Genomic DNA, 22,368 nt, shown 5'->3' on the forward strand with positions numbered 1-22,368 from the left:
GTCGTCTCTTCTAGCTATTTCAAAATATACACAACATTGTTGTGAACTATAATTACCCTATTCTGCTATCAAACATTATAACTTATTCCTTTTATCTAACTGTATGTTTGAATCTATTAGCCAATGCCTTTTCTCCTCCCCCTTCCGCCCACCCACCCTTCCTAGCCTCTGCTGTCTATCATTCTACTGTACAACTCCGTGAGATTATCTTTTTTAGTTCTTACATATGACTGAGAACATTTGATAGTTGTCATTCTGTGCCTGGCTTATTTTGCTTAATATAATGACCTCCAGTTTCATCCGTGTTGTGCAAATGACATGATTTTATTCTTTTGATGGCCAAATAGTGTCCATTGTGTCTATATACCACGTTTTCTTTATCCATTTATTTCTTTATCCATTTATAATGAACATTATGTTAATGTTCATTAACAATGAACACTTAGGTTGATTTCATATCTTTGCTATTGTGATTATTGCTGTAATAAACATGGGGGTGCAAGCATCTCTTTGATATATTGATATCCTCTCCTTTGGATAAATACCCAGCAGTGCTGGATCATATGGTAGTTCCATTTTTAGTTTTTTGAGAAATCTCCATATTGTTTTCCATAATGGCTGTACTAATTTACATTCCCACCAACAGCGTATATGTTTTTTTTTTTTTCCTGAATCCTCACCAGCATCTGTAATTTTTTGTCTTTTTAATAATAGCCATTCTAACTGGGATAAGATAGTATCTTAACTGTGGTTTTGATATGCATTTCTCTGATTATTAGTGTGGCTATTACCCCCTTATCTGATAAATAGTTTGCAAACATTTTCTACTGTTTAACAGGTTGTCTCTTCACTCTGTTGATTGTTTCCTTTGCTGTGCAGAAGCTTTGTGGCAATACAGTCCTATTTGTCTGTTTTTGCTTTTGTTGCCTGTGCTTTTGAGGTCTTAGTAACAAAATCTTTGCTTAGATCAACATTCTGAAGTGTGCTTCCCATGTTTTCTTCTGGTAGTTTTAAAGTTTCAAGTTTACATTTAAGTCTTTCATCCAAATTGAGTTAGTTTTTATGCATGGTGAGGGTTGGGGTCCAGTTTCATTCTTCTGCACACAGTTTTCCCAGCACTGTTTACTGAAGAGGGTGGCCTTTCTCTGATGTATGCTCCTAGCATCTTGTCAAAAATCAGTTGGCTGTAAATATATAGGTTTATTTCTGGGTTTTCTATTCTGTTCTATTGGTCTGTGTCTGTTTTTATACCAAATACTATGCTGTTTAGGTTATTAAACTTTAATACATTTTGAAGTCAGGTAGTGTGATGCCTCCTGCTTTGTTCTTTTTGCTCACAATTGCTTTGTGTCCTCTTCAGTTTCTTTCATTAGTGCTTCATAGTTTTCCTCATAGAGGTCTTTCATCTTCTTGGTTAAATTTATTTCTAAGTATTTTATATTTTTATAGCTACTGCATATAGGATTTCCATTTTAATTTATACTTCAGCTATTTTATTTTATTTTATTTTTTCTTTTTTTTTTTATTGCATTTTAGGTTTTGGGGTACATGTGATGAACATGCAAGATTGTTGCATAGGTACACACATGGCAGTGTGCTTTGCTTCCTTCCGTCCCCTCACCTGTATCTGTCATTTCTCCCCATGCTATCTCTTCCCACCTGCCCACCCCCCGCCCCTCCCCCATTTCCCCCCAACGGATCCCAGTGTGTAGTGCTCCCCTCCGATACTTTACAAAAGAAGACATACGGGAGGCCAACAAACATATGAAAAAATGCTCATCATCACTGGTCATCAGAGAAATGCAAATCAAAACCACATTGAGATACCATCTCACACCAGTTAGAATGGCGATCATTAAAAAATCGGGAAACAACAGATGCTGGAGAGTATGTGGAGAAATAGGAACACTTTTACACTGTTGGTGGGAATGTAAATTAATTCAACCATTGTGGAAGACAGTGTGGCGATTCCTCAAGGACCTAAAAATCAGCTATTTTATTATTGTGTGTAGAAATGCTACTGATCTTTGTATGTCCATTTCGTATCCTACTTTACTGAATGTATTTATCAGATCTTAGAGTTTTTGTTGGAGTCTTTAGGTTGTTATAGATATGAGAATATCTGCAGAAAGAGATAATTTGACTTCCCCATTTCCAATTTAGATGCCTTTCATTTCTTTCTTTTGCCTGAGTTCTCTGGCTAAGACTTCCAAATATGTTAAATAGGAGTGTAGAAATTGAACATCCTTGTCTTGTTCCAGATTGTAGAGAAAATACTTTCAGCTTTTCTTCATTTGTTATGATATTACCTGTGTATTTGTCAAACCTGACCTTTATGATGTTGGGGTATGCTTCTTGTTTGCCTCTATTGTTGAGAATTTTGATCATAAAAGGATGTTAAATTTTATTAATTTTTTTCTTTGTGTATCGAAATGAGCATGATCTTTGTTATTCAGTCTATATATGTGATATTTCATGTTTATTGATTTGCCTGTTGAAGTATTTTTGCATTCCTGGGATAAATTCCACTTAATTGTGGTGTATTGTCGTTTTGATGTGTTGCTAAATTTTGTTTGCTAGTATTTTGTTGATATTTTTGTAACTATGTTCATCAGGAATATTGGCCTGTAGTTTTCCTTTATCGTTTCATTTTTACCTGGTTTTAATATCAGGATAGTGCTGGCCTCATAGAACAAGTAAGAGAGAATTTTATCCTCTTCACTTTTTTCAGAATAGTGTGAAGATAAGTGACGTTTCTTCTTTGTAAGTTTGGTAGAATTTGGTAGTGAAGCCATTGAGTCCCAGACTTTTCTTTGTTGGGAGACTTTTTATTACTAATTCAATCTCATTGCTTATCATTTGTCTGTTCAAGGTTTCTGTTTCTTCCTGATTTAATCTTGGTAAGTTGTGTGTGTCCAGAGAGATACACATTTCCTCTAGGTGTTTCAGTTTGTTAGTGAATAGTTGTTCATAATAGTCTCTGAAAAATCTTTTGCATTTCTGTGGCACCAGTTGTAATGTCTTCTTTATCATTTCTGATTTTGTTTATTAGGGTCTTCTCTCATGTTTTGTTGGTTAGTCCATCCAATGCTTTATTAATTTTATTTATTTGTTTCTTTTTTTGTGTGGGTTGAGACAAGGTCTTGCTCTCACCCTGGCTGGAGTGCAGTGGTGTGATAACAGCTCATTGCAACCTTGAACTTTTGGACTCAAGTATTATCTTCTTACTTCAGCCTCCAGAGTAGCTAAGACTATAGGTGTATGCCACCATACTTGGCTAATTTTTAAATTTTTTTTGTAGAGATCAGGTCTTGCTGTGCTGCCCAGGATGGTTTTGAACTCTTGGGCTTAAAAATCCTCTCATCTCAGCCTCTCAAAATGAGAGTGCAAGATAAATTTTCTTCAGGAAATTAAAAGTGCTACTCTGGTGAACATGTGAATGATAAGAAAACAAAACAACCTAACTGATGATATGAAGAGTTTGAGTGGTCTGGATAGAAGATCAAACCAACCACAACATTTCCTTAAACCAAACCTAATCCAGAGTAAGGCCCTAACCTTCCTCATTTCTATGAAGCCTGACAGAGGTGAGGAAGCTGTAGAAGAAAAGTCTGAATCTGGCAGAGGTTAGTTCGTAGGCTTAAAAGCTATTTCCATAACATAAAAGTACGTGGTGAAGCAGCAAGTGCTAATGCAGAAGCCACAGCAAGTTATCCAGAAGATCTAGTTAAGATAGTTGATGAAAATGGCTACACTGATGAATAGATTTTCAATGTGAATAAAACAGTCCTCTACTGGAAAATCATACCATCTAGAACTTTCATAGCTAGAGAGGAGAAATCCTTTCAAAGCTTCAAAGGACAGGCTGACTCTCGTAGAATCTAATGACTTTAACTTGAAGCCAATGCTCCTTTATTATTCTCAAAATCACAGGACCTTAAGAATCATGCTAACCCTACCTGCCTATGCTTTCTAAATGAAACAACAAAGCCCGGAGGACAGCAAATCTGTTTACAGTCTGGGTCACTAAATATTTTAAGTCCACTGTTGAAAACTACTTCTCAGAAAAAAAAAAAAAGGATTTCTTTAAAAATATTACTGCTCATTTACAATGAATATGGTCAACCAAGATCTCTATTGGAGATGTATACAAGGAGATTAATGTTTTCATGCCTCCTAACACAACATCTATTTTGCAACGCATGAATGAAGAAATAATTGGAACTTCCTCCATTTTTATTGTTTGGAGACAGGGTCTCATTTTGTCACCCAGACTGGAGTGCCATGTCATGATCTTGGCTCACCACAGCCTTGACTGCCTGGGCTCAAGTGATCCTCCTGCCTCAGCTTCCATGTAGCTGGGACTACATGCATGAGCCACCACAGCTGGCTAATTGTTTTGGTCTTTTATTGTAGAGATGGGATTTCAGGGTTTTGCCATCTTGCTCAGGCTGATCTCTATCTCCTGAGCTCAAGCAATATGCATTCCTCAGCATTCCAAAATGCTGGGATTACAGATGTGAGCCATTGTGCTCAGCCTAATTTGAACTTTCAAGTCTTATTACTGTAGAAGTACATTTTTTAAAGCTGTACCTGTCATAGATAGTGATTCTTCTAGTGGCTTTGGGCAAAGTAAATTAAAATTTTTTGGAAAGGATTTGCTATTTTAGATGCTATTATGAGCATCTGTGATTTATGGAAGGAGGTCAAAATATCGATATTAACAGGAGTTTGGAAGTTGATTCCAACTCTCATGGATAGCTCAAGGAGTTCAAGATTTCAGTGGAGAAAGTGACTTCTGTGTGATAGAAAGAGAAATAGAATTACAAGTGAAGCCCGAAGATGAGACTGAATTGCTGCAATCTCACAATAATACTTGAATGGATAAGAAGTTGCTTCCTATGTATGAGCAAAGTGATTTCTTGAGATGAAATCTACTCCTGATGAAGATGCTATGAGCATTGTTAAAATGGCAACAAAGAATTTAGAATATTACAAAACCTTAGTTGATAAAGCAGTTGCAGGGTTTAAGAGGATCAGCTCCAATTTTTAAAGAAGTTGTACTATAGATCAAATGCTGTCAAGCAGCATTGCATACAACAAAGAAATATTTTGTGAAAGATTGTTGTTGTCTTATTTTAAGAAATTGCCACAGCTACCTCAACCTTCAGCAACTACCACCTGATCAGTCAGCAGCCCTCAACATTGAGGGAAGACCCTTTATAAGCAAAAAGATTATGACTTTCTGAAGGCTAAGGAGGTAGCATTTTTTAGCAATAAGATATTTTTAAATTAAAATATGTGCATTTTATTTTTTTATTTTTATTTTTAAAATTTATTTCTTATACTTTAAGTTCCGGGGTACATGTGCAGATTGTGCAGGTTTGTTACATAGGTATATGCGTGCCATGATGGTGGTTTGCTGCATCCATCGCCTAGTCATCTATATTAGGTATTTTTCCTAATGTTATCCCTCCCCAATCCCCCAACCGGCTGCTATTCCTCCCCAGATCCCCACCCCTGAGGCCTTGGTATGTGATGTTGCCCTCCCTGTGTCCCTGTGTTCTCATTGTTCAACACCCACATATGAGTGAGAACACGTGGTGTTTGGTTTTCTGTTCTTGCATCAGTTTGTTGAGAATGATGGTTCTCAACATGTGCATTTTAAAAAGACATAACAGTATTGCCCACTTAATAGACTACAGTGTAGTATAAACATAACTTTTACATGCACTGGGAAGCAAAATAATTCATTTGACTGTTTATTGTAATATTTGCTTTATTGCAATAGTCTGGAACTAAACCCACAGTATCTGAGATATGCTTGTATTCAGTGTTGGCATCGGCAAGAGTGCAGTAAAACAGGCACTCATACACTAGTAGAAGTGTACATTATGCAATTTGTCTTCAAAAGCAAATGACAGTTTTTATCAAGAGCTTTAAATTTGTGAAAATTTTGACCCCATTAATTTTTCCCAAATAAATTTATGCGAAACAGCCAGATATATGTACACTGATTTTTAAGCAAGTATATTATTTACAGCATTATTTAACTAAATATTTTAAATAACTCAAACATCTAGCAATCCAGAAAGAATAAAGTAAAATACAACATGGCTATCAGGAGGTTTTTTAATACACACATTAAATTTATGTTTTTCAGAAATAATGGTATAGGAAATGATTCCCTGTATAAGGTTGACCAAAAAAAAAAAAACAAAAACAAAAAAACAAAACAAAAAAACAAAAAAACACACACACACACACAAGATACTAAATAAATGTAATATGCTTTTATATATGAGAGCGTATTAATCAGATTCAGTAATGATATTTGCTCTAACAAACAACTCTTAAATTTTAATCTCCATTGCTTAACGCAATAAAGGCTTTTTTCTCATGACATCATCTTATGTAGGGTGGTAGTGGTTGTTAATTTCTCTGTAACTCTGACAAGCTCAGTATAGTGCTTCCAGATTGCTCTGGGGTCATGCAGCTAGCAGCTGAGGCAGGAAGACAAATAGCATAGACAGGGCAGGCTCTGTCTCAGCTGTCTTGGTGCATAAATGATGCATCAGTTTTGCTCACGATCATCATCAAAAGCTAGGCACTTGTTGCCTTTTCCCTTAAATGCAAGAGTCTGGGCTATCTGGTTTTGTGAGCCATGGAGCATCTCTGCCATACACCCTGGAAAAAAATACACAAAATTATTAACATCTCTGGTGAGATTTTTCATGATTTTATTTTCAACTTTGTGATATTATTTTCTGAATTTTCTAACATAAATGTAAATTAAGTTCATAATGAGACAAAAACTTTAATAAAATCCTGAAGTGCTTTGTGCAGGTCAGCTGCTTATACTCCCTCAGGAGATGTAGACAGCTTGGAGCACACATTATAGTGTAAATTTCAATATGACCTTATATCATAACAGGTTCCTTAGGTGCTTGCCAAAGTGATAGAAAACACACTGAGCACAGCATGAGGCGGACCTTTCTCTATGCATGGGTGATTTGGATATAATATGTATCAATGCTGATCACCTGGATTGCTTTGGCTGATCTGGCTAGCCTGGAGGGTTTTTCTATTCTTTATTCAATGTTGCATATATATTCTTTCTGAAATCCTTCCTCTATCAAAGAGAACAACGTTTTCTACTAGCAGAAGGCGGAAAAAAAAAAAAAAAACAAAGCAAAAGTTCTCTGTTTTCAAAAAAGCTAAAAATAGCATTTTTGTCAACAAGTTACTCTTTAGCAAAACTACTAAAACATGAAGATAGATGCAAGTTGGACATTCATCTTATGCAATGTAGATAAAATCTAATAGATGATTTAATAAGAACTAATATTGATAGCTCTATGCAGGCATGCAACATGTTCATTGCCCTTCTGAAAGATCATTCAGTGTGAGTGAAAGAAGAAATAAGTACTGTGAGAAAATTATGACTTCTCTTATCCTATAAACTTGATTCTACATTTATCTCTGACCTCTGCCTTCCACAGTGACAAGTAGACACATATCCACTGCTCAGGTCCTTTTCAATGCTCACCACTGGCTTCAAAGTTCAAGCCTTTTATTTTCTTGCCCCATACTTATTTTCTGTTTCACTGCATGCCACTTTATTGCACTTGTCCTGTTAAAGAGTCCACCATGACTATTTAATATTTAAAGGCCGGGATCACTTTGCAGGTTTTAGTTTAAAGGTAACCATAGCACACACACACACACACACATTCATTATTAATAGCAGAGATGCACTGTAAGTCCTTGGGAATCTTCTTTCCTTTAGATGTCAGTTTCACAGGACTGCTGCCATCACTAGAATTGGCTCTGATACTGCTATCTGGATAGTGGGCTAGTGCAATAAAAACGAACCCAAAATGCTATAAACTGTTCATGTGGGTGAAGGTGACCATGCTGAAAAGGGAGATGAAGCCAGAAAGTGACAGGCCACGGAGAGTCCGGTTTCGGATAGCGTCCTCTCACAGTGGGCGAGTTCTGAAGGAAGTGTATGAAGATGGGCAACCGTCAGGCTCTCTGGATTCTGAATGTGCCAGTATCTGTGGGATAGATGGACTAAGTGATTCTGATGGACAGCAGAATGGCCACATAGAATCAGAAGGTGATGAGAATGAGAATGACCAGGATAACTTGCTGGTGTTAGCAAGGGCTGCCAGTGAGAAGGGTTTTGGTACAAGAAGAGTCAACATTTTAAGCAAAAATGGCACAGTCAGAGGTGTCAAATACAAAGTGAGTGCTGGCCAGGCTCTGTTTAACAATTTGACCAAAGTATTACAGGTAAGTCATCACTGTTTCCTTCTCCTGCTCTTTGTTCCTAACTCACCATCTTAAACACCTCTCAGTTCTCCAGTTAAAGCAAGCCTCTCTTATTTGCAACTCCTGCATACTTCATGAGACACTCCTCCACCTAAGATATCATCCTAACAGCTATCAATTAAAAATAGGATCATTATGCTTGGGAAAATGGACTGACAGATGAAAAGGCAAATTTATAACATGTAAGTGGTCTTTTCTGCCAGTGTGTGATGACTAAAGTAATATATTTACTTCTTTGCTAAGGAAAAAGAAAAATGATGGTGTTCAAAGCATTTGAGCAAATATTAGAAGTTAACTTCTGGTTTTTTATCCTTGAAATACCAGTGTAGCATTTATCATTACTCGTTTAGATATTTATACCAGAAAAAGTTGAGTGCATGCATTCAGTGAGGTTGGGTTCAACTGGCATGTTGTACAGCAATAAAGACTAACTTTGACTTCCTCCCATTCCTGAGGAGGTTGCAGTCTTCATCCTATATCCATTTCTCTATTAATTTGCCCATAAAATTCTAGGATGATGCTTGAAAAATATTCCTTTATAAATTTACAGACTGAGATCCAGATTTTATAGTTAATAATTAGCTGTTAAATGTAATAGATTCTGCAGAGTAATATAGAAATGTATTATTCAGGTATTGGGGCTTTTGACAATGATCTAATGTTAACAAGTGTTTGAAAGCATTGGTCAAGTAATTTGTTTTTGTTAAAAACAGATATCATTATGTCAGAAATGATTGCTATCATTAAGGTAGCCAATATCTTCATGTAATTCCTTTTTATATTATTCTCAATTTTTAAATAAAATGATCTCTTGTGATTAATTATTCAATGTCTCTACATGATATACAAAAGTGTGAGTGATGGAGAGAGAGGATTTCCATGAAGGTACTTAAATATTTTTTATTTCAAAGGAAGTATTTGAAAATTTCACGTCGGGATGACTTAAAGCTTAGTTTTAGTTAAAGGATAAAAGCAGTGGAAAGCAAAGTTTCTTTTAATATATAGTACTTACTGGTAAAGAATTTTACATATTGGCGTGAGGTTGGAGACTGAAAATCAGAAACTGATGACTATGTTCTACTAAGTCGGGAATAATTGTGCATCAGTATCTAGAGATGTGATTATTAGGTTATGATAATCTTAGTGGCCACTGAGTTTCACCAAATGCAGAAATTATTATGCCAAGGAGTAGACCAAGATTTTTTTTGCAACAATTGTTTTAAAATGTTTGTATCCATTATGATTAACTTAGTTTGTCATTATTTGAATTGCTTTATGATTTGAAGGGTTGTTTACAAAACTACCAATTTTAGTACTTTGATTGGCATCTGTTTATTACAGTGTCCCCCAAAATTTATTTTTTATGATGAAATATCTTAAGTCTTCAAAACTTATAAGAGAAAAACTTTCTTCTCCCTATGTGTTTACCTTGACAGTGCTATAAACTCACAGAATTCCAAAATCAGTATTTTAATACTAGATTAGTTTACAATATTTGCCTTTTTTTATGCATACTTCTATAGCCTCATTTTGAGAAAAAAACAATAAATCTGTCTTTTTCTAATAATTTAGCCCCATTCCATTTATTCCATTTTTTAGAGCAATAAGGTGCAATAAAGATTATTAGCAGAAGTCCTTCAAGGTCTTTGATACTTAATCAAATACACTCCCACCCAACTGCCCACCAATCTGGTCCTTTCTTTATAATGTTGGCAAAGTAATCAGTCTATTGTAGGTATTCACACATTTGGTCATTATCTTTAGCTTCATCATCATCAGCAGCATCTTCATTATGTGAATGTTCTCTGGTATCTCCAGGACAAAACATAAGTTAAATGAACAACTACACTTGGATCAGGGCTGCCAGTTGCATTATCACCCCAGGTGCTCCATTCACCATTGTCTGCATGAATGGCACCCATTAAAGTTGTGCAATACAACCTACCCAACATTATGTTGACCTGATTTGGATGCTTGCCACACTTTTTAAGGGATGTGTATGTCATTTGGGGTAATGGACATCTTAGGTATATGTCTTATGATGATAGTGTATGTTCCCATAGGCATTCCACAGAGAAGCCCCAGGGGCTAGAAGCAGAAGTTATTATTCAGTTACTCCCATATCCTCTACCAGATATGACATTTCCCCCTATATATTTTCCATATCTCTTGAGAAGTAAGCAGTAAACTTGACTGATGTAACTTAGTAATTTCCCTTGAGGAGGAAAAAGTGAGCAATTGGTGTCTTGGATATTTGATTAAGGTTTCAATGCACAGCCAATTCTTACTGAAGCAAAGAATTCTGAAGAAACAGTGAGGCTTTTCTTTTTAAGTTTTAAAACCTTAAAGCACTTAACCTTAAACTTAAAAGAAAACCCTAAATATAAATAAAATGTTTCAAAGACCTTGTGAATCACTTGCCTCTTCTTTATTAGTTTCCACTCTTTTATCCCTGTCATAAAACATTGGCATATGTCTCGCAAAAATCTCAACTGCACAGAAAGAAAGTCATTGCAATTTTTGCCTTAAAATGTTCTTACTTCATAGTAGCACTTGCTTAGAAAGTTGTCAATTAAAGGAATATTATAATGAATTTCATTTTATTTGTTAATTAGGGTATCTTACATAATCCTGGGTAATTGAAGATGTGCAATATTAATCAAGGTAGTTAAAAGTAGACATGAACCAGGAGGCAAAGAGCAGAATGTCACCTGACTGCTCAGATGGGCATTGTAGAGGGTGGTTAATGGTGAAGCAAAATGTCTCTAGCTGTTCCAGATAATGGCTCTTTAGCTCCAGGTGGTTGAATCTGCCAACTCTCTCAGAGATAACAAGAATACAGAGCTGGAGAGAGGCCAATTTGGAAATTTGAAAACCTAGAATCTAGCCATGACTGTGGCCTGGAAATAGGCATTTACTAGAATTTCGATAGCTTATTCTTACATGAACTAAAGTTTGAGAATCATTGACCTAGAGTGTAAAAGGAAAATTCATCCAGTTCCTGAGGGTAAATAAAAATATTAAGATTCCTTATCTCCTCAATATTTAATAAAGAAAATGAATGAGATATACAATGATTTGTTATTTGTTCTTTTGATCAGGTTAGATTATCAGAAAGATTTTTCTGAGCCAAAGATGAATAAAGGTTATCCCGACAGCCATGTTTCCTATGGATATTCAAGTTTATCAGTTAGTTAATTTGGGAACAGGTCCAGAAGTCTTATCAATACACTCTGATGTAGGCATTCTGTTTTTAATACTCTTTAATAAATTCTGCTCTTAGAATATCTCTATCTGGATACATAATTTTATTCTTCATTACTGGAACATTTTAGGAAAATTGTTTATTTTCTTGCCAGGCCTGGTGGCTTATACCTTTAATCCCAGTACTTTGGGAGGCCGAGGTGGGTGGATCACGAGGTCAGGAGATCGAGACTATCCTGGCCAATGTAGTGACCTTGTCTCTACTAAAAATACAAAAAATTAGCTGGGCGTGGTGGTGCACACCTGTAATCCTAGCTACCGGGGAGGCTGAGGCAGGAGAATTGCTTGAACCAGGCAGTCGGAGGTTGCAGTGAGCTGAGATTGCGCCTTCGTACTCCAGGCTGGTAACAGAGCAAGACTTCATCTCAAGAAAAAAAAAAAAAAGAAAGAAAAAGAAAAATTATTTACTTTCTTTAAAATTTAGCCACTGTTACTTCATGCTAAACAAATTACAAAATCACCATGTAGCTCATACCTCTCAGTACCTAGCTGACATGATTGGATTTAAGATATACTTTGCTCTTAGCAGCAAAATAATTCCAAATTCTCTTAGGGTGCGTCAATGATGCAGATGATTAAGGCTGCTTATTTTTGCTAATTTATTCTTACGAGATTACATTTCAGACAGTGATTTTTCTTGACCTTATCTTCAAACTATGTGAGTATACTCTGTTAGAATATTCTACTAACAGAGTAATTTCCATAATTTTAATTCCCTTTCCTTCTCCAAATTTGAAATTACTGTATTAGAGATAAATAGATACAAAGAAGGAAAATAATTACAACACATACTATAATTTGGCAGCTCCTTTCTAAGAATTCAAATTAAACATATAACTTCTGTCTATGTATGTACCTGCATATTTCTGGTTAGTGTGGTTGTATCTTAAGCATTCTAACGTTTCAAGACAAATGAAATAAAAATAATATGTTTGTGGAAAAACCTAAGGAGTCACCCTAAGAGATTTTGGTAGTAAGAACAAAGTATATCTCAAATACAGTGGTGTCAACTGGGTACTGAGAGATATGAGATATACAGTGATTTTGTAGTTTGTTTAGCATGAAGTAACAATGGCTAATTTTTAAAGAAAGTAAATAATTTTTATAAAATTTTCCAGTAATTAGGAATAAAATATTATTTTGCATTTTACACAGGAATTTCACCTGAATCACTTTAATTAATTTTACCCAAAAGTTTGTAAAGTGAACAGAAAAATTACTATTATGTCTGTTTTTAGATAACTAAGTGTTAGAGAGATCCAGTCTCTGGCCCAAAGCTAGTAATACAAGAACTCTGCCTCTTGCTCTTTTGGCTTTCAAAAGTGTAATAATACATGCAGAATCTCCCAACTTTATGTTTTGAAATGTCATGATGACAAACGTATAATAAGACTAAACATATCATGTTATGATATAATCTGGCCTTTTGAAATTTCAACTTTTGATTAGCAGGTTTTACAATTTATTATTTATTGAACATTTGATCTTCAGCTGCAAAAGTTGTTTTTTCTGCAGAGTTAAATAGCTTCCATTTAGTTTTAAATTGTATTTTTAAAAGGTTTATATCATTTCTATAACATAATTTGATTAAAGTGTCATGAGATTGCAAGGACTGACACTGGAAGAGGATGACTTGTTTACGTCAAGTATATTGTGCTTAGAGTGGTTCACTATCTCAGGATGGGTAGTGTTAATAGACCTTTCTAGCAGTATTCATTATCCACCTCCAGTTCACTGAATCAAACTCCAATAATAGAATAATATTTCATCAACAACAAGGTGATACTCTTGATGACGCCTTAGTCTCAGTGGTTTATTTGGGCCACTCTGGAAAAATAATTAGCATAAAGTACTTATTGAATATTGGACACTGTTGACATTACTTATGTGGATTGACATTTATTCCTCACAGCAACCCTGTGAGGTATATTACTATTAACCAATTAATTGTGATCTGAGCTTCTTCTCTGTGTCAGAAATATTAATTTATAGGTTTTAAAATGTCATGTATCCTGAGAAATTCTTATATAGTGTTCTGTCCAGACTTATCATGTATTAATGAAAATATTATCTTTTTAGATACTAGAAAGTAGTTGAAGAAGCTCTAGGATTTTTGATACAGTTCCAAATGATGCGAGAAACTACACTAAGAGCTGAAGTGACTTATGTAAAAAGGAAATAAAAAGCAGCAAAGATGAGTTGGTACTACTGATATTTATGTACAATTAAAGAATTGTAAACTGATAGAACTTAGAGTCCTGTGACCACCTTCCACTTACCATCCTTTGTTTTTCTTTCTCATGGTATTAGGCACACATACTGAATAGGACCACAATAAATGTTCTTTCCTTGAGTTAATGAATTAAGTGAAACCCTCTTAGTGGTTATTTTTCTCTTCTCCATCTCTTTTGGGTTTGGAGATTTCCCATATTGGACAGGACTAGAGTTTGCATGGTGAAGTGTTGTTTGCTTGCTTCATTCCATTCTTTCTTTTCATCATTTTCAATAATTCATAAGTAACTATTTATTGCATATCTACTATGAGGCAAAAAATATGTTAGATAATGTGAGGACTAAAACCAAATTCCTGCCTTCATGGAATATACAGTATTGTGTTGTGAATAATTGTGTAAAGCAATTTCTGGAGGAACTCAGATACAAAAGATTTTGTTTTAATTTCCCAGAAGATTCTCTTTCTGCTTTCTTGTTTGCTTACGAGCCTGTATGCATTCTTCAGGCAAATGCTTATATTTTTCTCCTTTTAATCTTTCTCTTATTAGGGCATCATTTTATTTTGGATCTTTGTCTTTAGCTTGCTCTTACCTTCTTTCTAGTTGAGTTCTGTCTCAAGCACAAGAACTGAAGGCTTGTCGTATAATGCCTATTACGTTGATCCTACAAGTCTCTAGAATTCAATAACAGTGACTCTGCCATGAGCACTGACTTATCCAAGTTCTACTCAACTTATTAAAACTTTCCTTCTAAAGTTAGCTCAATTAATATCTAAGTTGGAAAATCTCATTTTTTCCTGGTTCTTCAGAATCCTTGTATCATGACATTTTAATTTGTGGAACTTTGGTAATTGCCTGAGCTTAATCCTGTGAATCTGTCTGAACTCTGGCTTTAGAACAACCTGCTGAGCAAACTCACAGATTCTGCAGTATGACTTGAAACTCCTTAATGAATGCTTATGGGTGGCCCATGGTTACCATGTAATTAGGGAATTAGCACCTGATGTTTCTAAATCTTAAAAAAAGCGATTTAACAGCCGGGCAAGACAAACATTCCTTTGGTGGCTTGCTCATGCTGGCAGATATTGCTCATGCTGATATTTTCTCTGAAACCTAGTATTTCAAATTTTGTATAAAAGCAATATAAACGTTTAATAGTCTATAAACTGACACAGCATATAAATATGTCAATCCTTCAATAATTATCACCTGAAAGGGATTTACAAAATTATAAACAGAATAAGGTGTCATGCTGAAATTTTTAATTAAGGGCATTTTATTTATGTGCACAAATCTACTCAACTAAAATTTGAGATCTCTTTGCTGAATTTTATTTTTCTAATAATTCATTATGTCATTTAATTGCTGATAAATTATACCTTAGAACATTTACTCAGGAGTGAATGGACCCTTTTACATAACAAATAAAGTAAATAATAGGAATATTCCTTATTTTTTGATCTTAAATAACAAAGTTAGGCTGTGAAAGAATTAGTTACTTCTTTTTTTGTACCTCTTATATAATTAATTTTATGAAATTAAAGATCCTTATTATATGAAAACTCTGTATAAGCTTGACTAGTCCAAAAGAGGGTAGAGTAGTGAAAGCCAAGGTGTTGATTTGCCAGAGATAGATTTTGTCAGAACAGAAGGCTCTGGGGAATTGTGTTATTACAGGTCAGTGGAAAGAGAACAGGGAGACTTAGAGTACCAAACTGGTAGAGACTAAGGAGGGTCATCTTAGTCAGAAAGGGGACAAGAGCTGGGTGGTCTGTGACCTCAGGAACTTGTGATGGAGGGGAGTCTAGAGATTGAGAGGAAGGTCTAGAGTAGGGTCAGCAGGGAGAGGCTGTTGGGTAACTCTACTCATGAGGATCCCAGAACTAACCCATGCCACAGAGCAACTGTTTTATTTGCCTATCACCTTCCGTGAGGAGCCAGGTTCATATGCCCTCTGGTGGCCATCTCATGAGTACCTTCCTTTGACAGCACAGTACTTGTGGAGCATCTGGCAGAAAGGATGCCTTCCAGTGTCCCAAGATTCTGTTGCTTCTAAACTGTCCCAAGTAAATATCCCCCTTTTAAGGATCCAAGACTTGTGGTTTCTCCCAGAAATAAAGAACATGGTCTTTGGCATCCACATTAATCATGCTGCTTATGTGAAAAATAAAACCTGCAGTATCCATATTTAGAAGAGACTGAACACCAATTACTACTCATCTGGTTTATTAGTTTCCTACTGCTGCTGAAACAAATCAAATTACTACAAACTTAGTGTCTTAACAAAAATTTATCTTTACAGTTACAGATGTTAGAAGCCTGAAATGATTGTAATGGGGCTAAAATCAAAGTTTTGGCAGTGCTGTTTCTTCTCTGGAGGTTTTAAGGCGGAATTCATTTCTTGCATTTCCCAGCTTTCAGTGACTGTCTGCATTCCTTGGCTTGTGACCCTGCATCCTTCTGACCTCTGCTTCCATTGTTATATCTTCTCTAGCTCTATTGCCTTCCTCTTTCCCATACAAGGATCTTAGTGATTATGCTGGGCCCATCCACACAGTCTGGGATAATCTTCTTATCTCAAGGCCCTTAATGCAATCATGTCTGCAAAGTTGCTTTTGCTGTGTAAAGAAATATATTCATAGATTGTGGAGATTAGGACATGGGTGGCTATTATATTTGCTTTCTGTATTTGGTATTAAGCTTATTTGTTCACGAGAAGACTTAGGCTCTGTTGTAGACGAAATCATTGGCTTCCTTTTGTCCTGTTTCTCTGTGGTAGTATCATACGTTGACATACCTTTGCCGTGGCCACCAGGGGTAGAGTATATTTCCACAGCTCTTAGCTTTGATCTTGACCATGTGACTTCCTTTGGCTGAAAGGATGGTAAAAAATATGGCACAATCAGAGTCTTGAAATGGGTTTGCGTTGTTGGGCTTGCCTTCTTAGATGCCTTTCCTGAGCAAACATTATAATGCTGTTTTGTTAGTTTTTCTTTCTATAGTTATGTATAGAATGCTATGTTCAATAGAATTTAATTTTATTATGTTAGTCCAGGCATTTAAAATCTTTTCGGAATCTGATCTTGCATCTAGTTGTATCTTAGTATTATATACCTTACTGAGTAAATAGAACACAATGTTGATCATGGCAAATTGTCAGTATAGAATAATGCCAAGTGTGTCAAAAGAAATAAATTCAGTGAAAATTAAGCATCCCTAATGAACCAACAAATGTTTTGCTTAATAAATATTAGAAATAAATAAAGTTAAGCTAGTGGTTTTATGAAAAGGGGGGAAAGACAAATGATGCGAGAGTGGTTGTGATGCAAAACACATCATCTTCAGAGGACTCCAGGGTTTCCTTCTATTAGTTTATTTAAGAGTGACCCTGTGACTGCATTAGTTTGCTGAAGATAATGACTTCCAACTCCATCCATGTCCCTGGAAAGGACATGATCTCATTCATTTTGATGACTGCATAGTATTCTGTGGTGTACATGTACCACATTTTCTTTATCAAGTCTATCATTGATGGCCATTTCATGTCTTTGCTATTGTGAATAGTGCTGAAATGAACATATGTGTGCACATATCTTCATAGTGGAATGAGTTGCTGAATGATGAGAACACATGAACACATTGCATAAAAACAACACACACTCGGGACTTTCGGGGGTGGGGTAGTGGGAGGGAGAGCATCAGGAAGAATAGCTAATAAATGCTGGGCTTAACACTTGGGCGATGGGATGATCTGTGCAGCAAACCACCATGGCACATATTTACCTATGCAGCAAACCTGCACATTCTGCACATGTACCCCTGACATTAAAAGTTAAATGAAAATAAAAAAATGACTCTAATACATTATTCCTGTAGTTCCAGAAACTGCTCATAAAAGGAATCATTTGTCCCAAGGGGTCATCTTAATTCCTATGGTCTGAGGGAAATAACTATGATCTCAGAGAAGCAAATAGCTTGTTGTCAGAGCATAAACATTTTTGAATCAATTGAGTCAATAATCCAGTGCTCGGCTTCTAGAACTCAGGGGGCTTCATTTGAAACCCAGAGGCTACAACCTGACCCAGAGGCTGAAGATTTGGCTCTCTCAGTGCCTGGTGCTTTAAGTGTCTGGCCATATAAAACAGTTATGCACATTTTATTTAAAATAATATTAGAAAATCTACTACAAAGATAACACAAACAAGCATATGATCCCTTACTGAAGATGTTGCCTCTCTTTTTAACTACAAAGAAAACCAAATGACAAAAATTTGGGCCACAGCTTTTTAGATTTTCCTAATCACAACTTTCAGAGCTATTCCTCTAATTATAGAATTTCCCTTTTCATACAGTTATATATACCTCTTCCCATTTTTCTTTTCTTTTTTTCCTCAATTTGTGCTTGTTTCAGCATTTACCAAGGCCAATGTTTCCTGCTTCAGCTACTCAATTACAAGATGATTTTTTTTCAGGGAGTATTTTTTATATTTTCATGAAGAATTTCTGGAGATGAAATTATACACGCCTCTCCCAAAATCCCTTGGTGGTGAGAGCTTATGAGAACTGAAGCAGGCCCAAAACCCATGTTGGAAATTAAGTAGCTGCCTATCCATCCCACATGAGAGTCTTTTCCTCTCTCCTTCCTTCCTTTCTGCTGGAGGTTTAAATGTGATACACAACCAACTACTTCAGATAACATAATTTGTCTTGATGTTTCTAAACCAGATTAGAAGTTGTTCTTGGGGCTGGGTTCTGTGACTCATGCCTGTAATCCTAGCACTTTGGGAGGCCAAGGTGGGTGGATCACAAGGTCAGGAGTTTGAAACCAACCTTGCCAACATAGTGAAACTTTGTTTCTACTAAAAATACAATAAAAAAAAATTAGCAAGGTATGATGGCATGCACCTGTAGTCCCAGCTATTCAGGAGGTCGACGCAGGAGAATCACTTGAATGCAGGTGGCAGAGGTTGCAGTGAACCAAGATTGCACCATTGCACTACAGCTTCGGTGACAGAATGAGACTCCTCAAAAAAAAAAAAAAAAAAGTGACTCTTGGATGCCCTATATAGGAATGGACAGGGAGTTTTGTACTAGTCATCATTCAGGATTCTTTCCCCGCACATTGTGATCAGCAAGATATATGGGTTCATAAGGGGCAAGAATGTCTAGAGATGATTTTGATCTATGGATCCTGGTGTCCATCTTCACTGCTGCTCCTTCAGTCCATGTGCTATGCTGATGCAACAGGCAGTGCCCAAAGCCCTTCACAGAAGATGCCCAACTTTCACTCCTTCAAACTCTTGGCCCTACTTACCTTCATTGCCTGTATGTCTAGACTCTTGAAAACATTCTTCTATCAGTTATTCTTAGGAGTGAGAAGATGTAAGTTCTAGAAATCAAAGCTCCCCTTTTCTTTGTGAGAGAAAGAAGAGAAGAGTACCTTATTCTCCACTAGTGTCTTAAATGATTACTGTGCTTGCTTTCCCTCCATTTATATGTAAGAGCACTGTCCTCTGTAGGGAGATGGCCTGGTTTCACATGCAGTCTAACTCTTCCTAGTCGTGTAATGTAAGGAAATGCACTTAATTTCTATAAAGCCTAGTTTCTTTATTGGTCAAGTAGGGATAATTATTGTGGCTATTTCTATGAAATAAATGAGTTATTGTGTATAAAGCATGTTTCCTGATGCCTGTTACCTTATAAGTACTCAACAAATACGGTTATTTTTATTACCCTTCTTCAAACACATTGCAAATCAGGTGCTACTAAGTATTCTACTAGTCGATGAGGGTGCAAGATGAACAAAGCATGATTTCTGTCCTCAGAGAATGTAATTCTTTCTTATGAGATACACAAACACATAGTTACTGTAACATATGACAAGTACTCAAGAGCTTATTGGGGAGCAGAGGTGGGACATCTGACTCAATTCTATAAATCTTATGGAGATTCTGTTCCTCTCAGATAACATTTTTAAAAGCAAAGCTGTGTGGGAAGTCCTGGGCCAATCCATAAAAGGCATCCTGGTATCACAAGATTTTTGGCAGAAATGACTTCACTTTGAAAAGTATCAGCTGCTGCCTCCAAACTTGGCTCCAACCCTGCCACACAAACCTGCTGTCTGGTGGCCAATTCCTCTCTTGGAGATCCTGTCTTGGCTTTGGCCCCTACCTAGGCCTTTGTCTTGGATTCCCTAATATTAGCTCCCGTGTCTATTTGGCCAAGTGTTTGCCAGCCTGGCTCTCCTGCAGTTGGCTCCATACCTGTGAACTCAGTCAGCCACCCACATGCCTTGTGTCTGAGTGTTCCTTGTTAACACCTGTCACCCGAACGCCTTGCTTGCACCTTCTGGATAGAGACAGAATCAATCTCTTCTTTAGTAATAGCCTGGATTGATTTTTAATACCTTTCCATGCCAATCCAAGAAATTGTTTTTATCTCTGTGGAATGTCTTCCACTGTGAGCTACAGAGTGAACTGCTAGACATGGCTGAAAATGTGAAGACATTTATTACATCATTTAAGAAGTTCAGAAGAGGCTGTTGCTGAGGATTTTTTGTGGCTTGGTATATGATAAAGGACTCAGACATTTCCTGTTGTTCTGCTTGGCCATTCTTGGCTTGTTGGTGATGTCCTCTCATGGATTCAAAATGGATGCCATAGCTTACATCAGACCATAGTCAAAACCAAAATGGAGTGTGGCAAAAGAGAACATTCCTTATAGGTGTGCCTCTTTAATCAGAAAGGAAAAGAAAATTCCAGAAAATTACCAATGGATTGTCCTACATTTTATTTTCTTATGTTTCATGCAACCATTCCTCGTCATCATGAGGCCAGCAATGTATCTGGCATTGCCTCTTTGGTAGACGATAGCATAGGAGGATGGGGTTGGAAATAGCTGATGAACAAACAAGCAACATTGCCTGCCACACCATGATCCAGGAACTCTCATATGATGTTAATTTTCATTTTATGTAATTTGGCTCACATTGGATCATGCTTCTTGAATAACAAAAGCATTTTGATGGTAATCTTATTTCATAAACTGTGTATATTTTTTTCTGCCTGTCCTTGAGTATTTTGATCTTTCTATTTTATTTAAAATCCATATTTTCTCAGGTCCACAGCTTTTTACCTGTTGGGTTTAATTATTTTAACATGACAACTTTGGAAACCTCAAAAGACAATAGGGCTGGTGAACAGTTTTTCATTAACTAACAGCAGTAAAAGTATATTATTATTATTATTATTATTATTATTGTTATATATTTTTTGAGATGGAGTCTCATACTGTGGCCTGTGCTGGAGTGCAATGGTGCAGCTCACTGCAACCTCTGCCTTGTGGGTTCAAGCGATTCTCCTGCCTCAGCCTCCTGAGTAGCTGGGATTACAGGCTCATGCCACCATGTCTGGCTATTTTTTTTATTTTTAGTACAGACAAGGTTTCACTATGTTGACCAGCCTGGTCTCAAACTCCTGATTCGTGATCCACCCGCCTCAGCCTCCCAAAGTGCTGGGATTACAGGCGTGAGCCACCGCGGCTGGCCTAGCATATTATTTATCTATTTTATCTATCCTCTGTTATCTGTATAGTAGGATGCTAACTGTCCAGTTTTAAAAAGGTGTGCATCATAGTTCACCCAAGCTGAGCAGTCTAAAACAGAAAGGAACTTCTCAACACAGTGCACTTAGTTTTGTTTTCTCTCTCCTGCTTGTTCCATGACATCAAAAGCAAAATAAAGTATAAAACACAACGACTACAGAGCCACAGCAGTCATTCCCACAGTTCCTTCCTTTACTCTTTGCCTGGGAAGCCAGTCACCTCAGGGGCTCCACAGTCAGTGAGCTGGAACTCATTTCACATCTGAGGAGAACAATACTAGAAAAGCTCTCTGCATGCAGAGCAGGACAGACCCAATCTCAGCAAGCCGTTCAGCATTACAGCTCCAGCTTTCCTAATTTTATTGGTCGCCAGCAAGCTTGTTTTTATTTTTGAACTATTTAAAAGGATTCTAGTAGTATTAGTAATACAAGTAACCCTTTATTGAATGCCTACTTGTAGTGGAAATTATCTCAGGTGCCTCTCTTCTTTAATCCTCACAGAAAATTTACAAGGTAAATATTAATGTATTTTACATGAGATAAACTGACAACAAACCAAAATAATTTAAAGGACAATGAAAAAAACATTTGTTCCGAAATATTTTGGCTTTCATTTTGATCTGTCATCTGAAATTCTTTTTATTAGTTTCCCTATTTTCATACTACAGAGATCTCCTTTGTGTTAAAGTGAGTTCCTTAGAAGCAGAACCTGAGATTGGATTCTTGTAAAAAGTGATTTATTATGGGAGAATCTCAGAAGAAAGGAAGTAAAGGAAGCAGGTGGAGGCAGGGAGGAAAGCAAAACAAGGTAGTCATCCTGGCTAGATGCCAGAGCCAGCCCAGACACTGGAGAAGCTCTGCAATACAAATTGTAGCATGGATTTGGCCTCACCTGTCTTTGGCCACTAGCTGTGAGCTTTCAGCAGCCAATATTT

General features: G+C 36.5%; 1 protein-coding gene across 1 annotated transcript in view; it reads left to right on the forward strand.

The window, feature by feature from the left end:
- The first annotated feature begins 1,675 nt into the window (after window positions 1-1,675).
- The window catches only part of GRXCR1 (glutaredoxin and cysteine rich domain containing 1), a 147,102-nt gene continuing 126,409 nt past the window's right edge, over window positions 1,676-22,368 (forward strand). The window contains exon 1 of the mRNA XM_003940966.3: window positions 1,676-8,298. Coding sequence (XP_003941015.2) covers window positions 7,897-8,298 — 402 coding nt within the window. The 5' untranslated portion in view covers window positions 1,676-7,896. The remainder of the gene's footprint in view (window positions 8,299-22,368) is intronic.

Source organism: Saimiri boliviensis, chromosome 3, assembly GCF_048565385.1.
Source record: "Saimiri boliviensis isolate mSaiBol1 chromosome 3, mSaiBol1.pri, whole genome shotgun sequence".
Lineage (NCBI taxonomy): Eukaryota > Metazoa > Chordata > Mammalia > Primates > Cebidae > Saimiri > Saimiri boliviensis.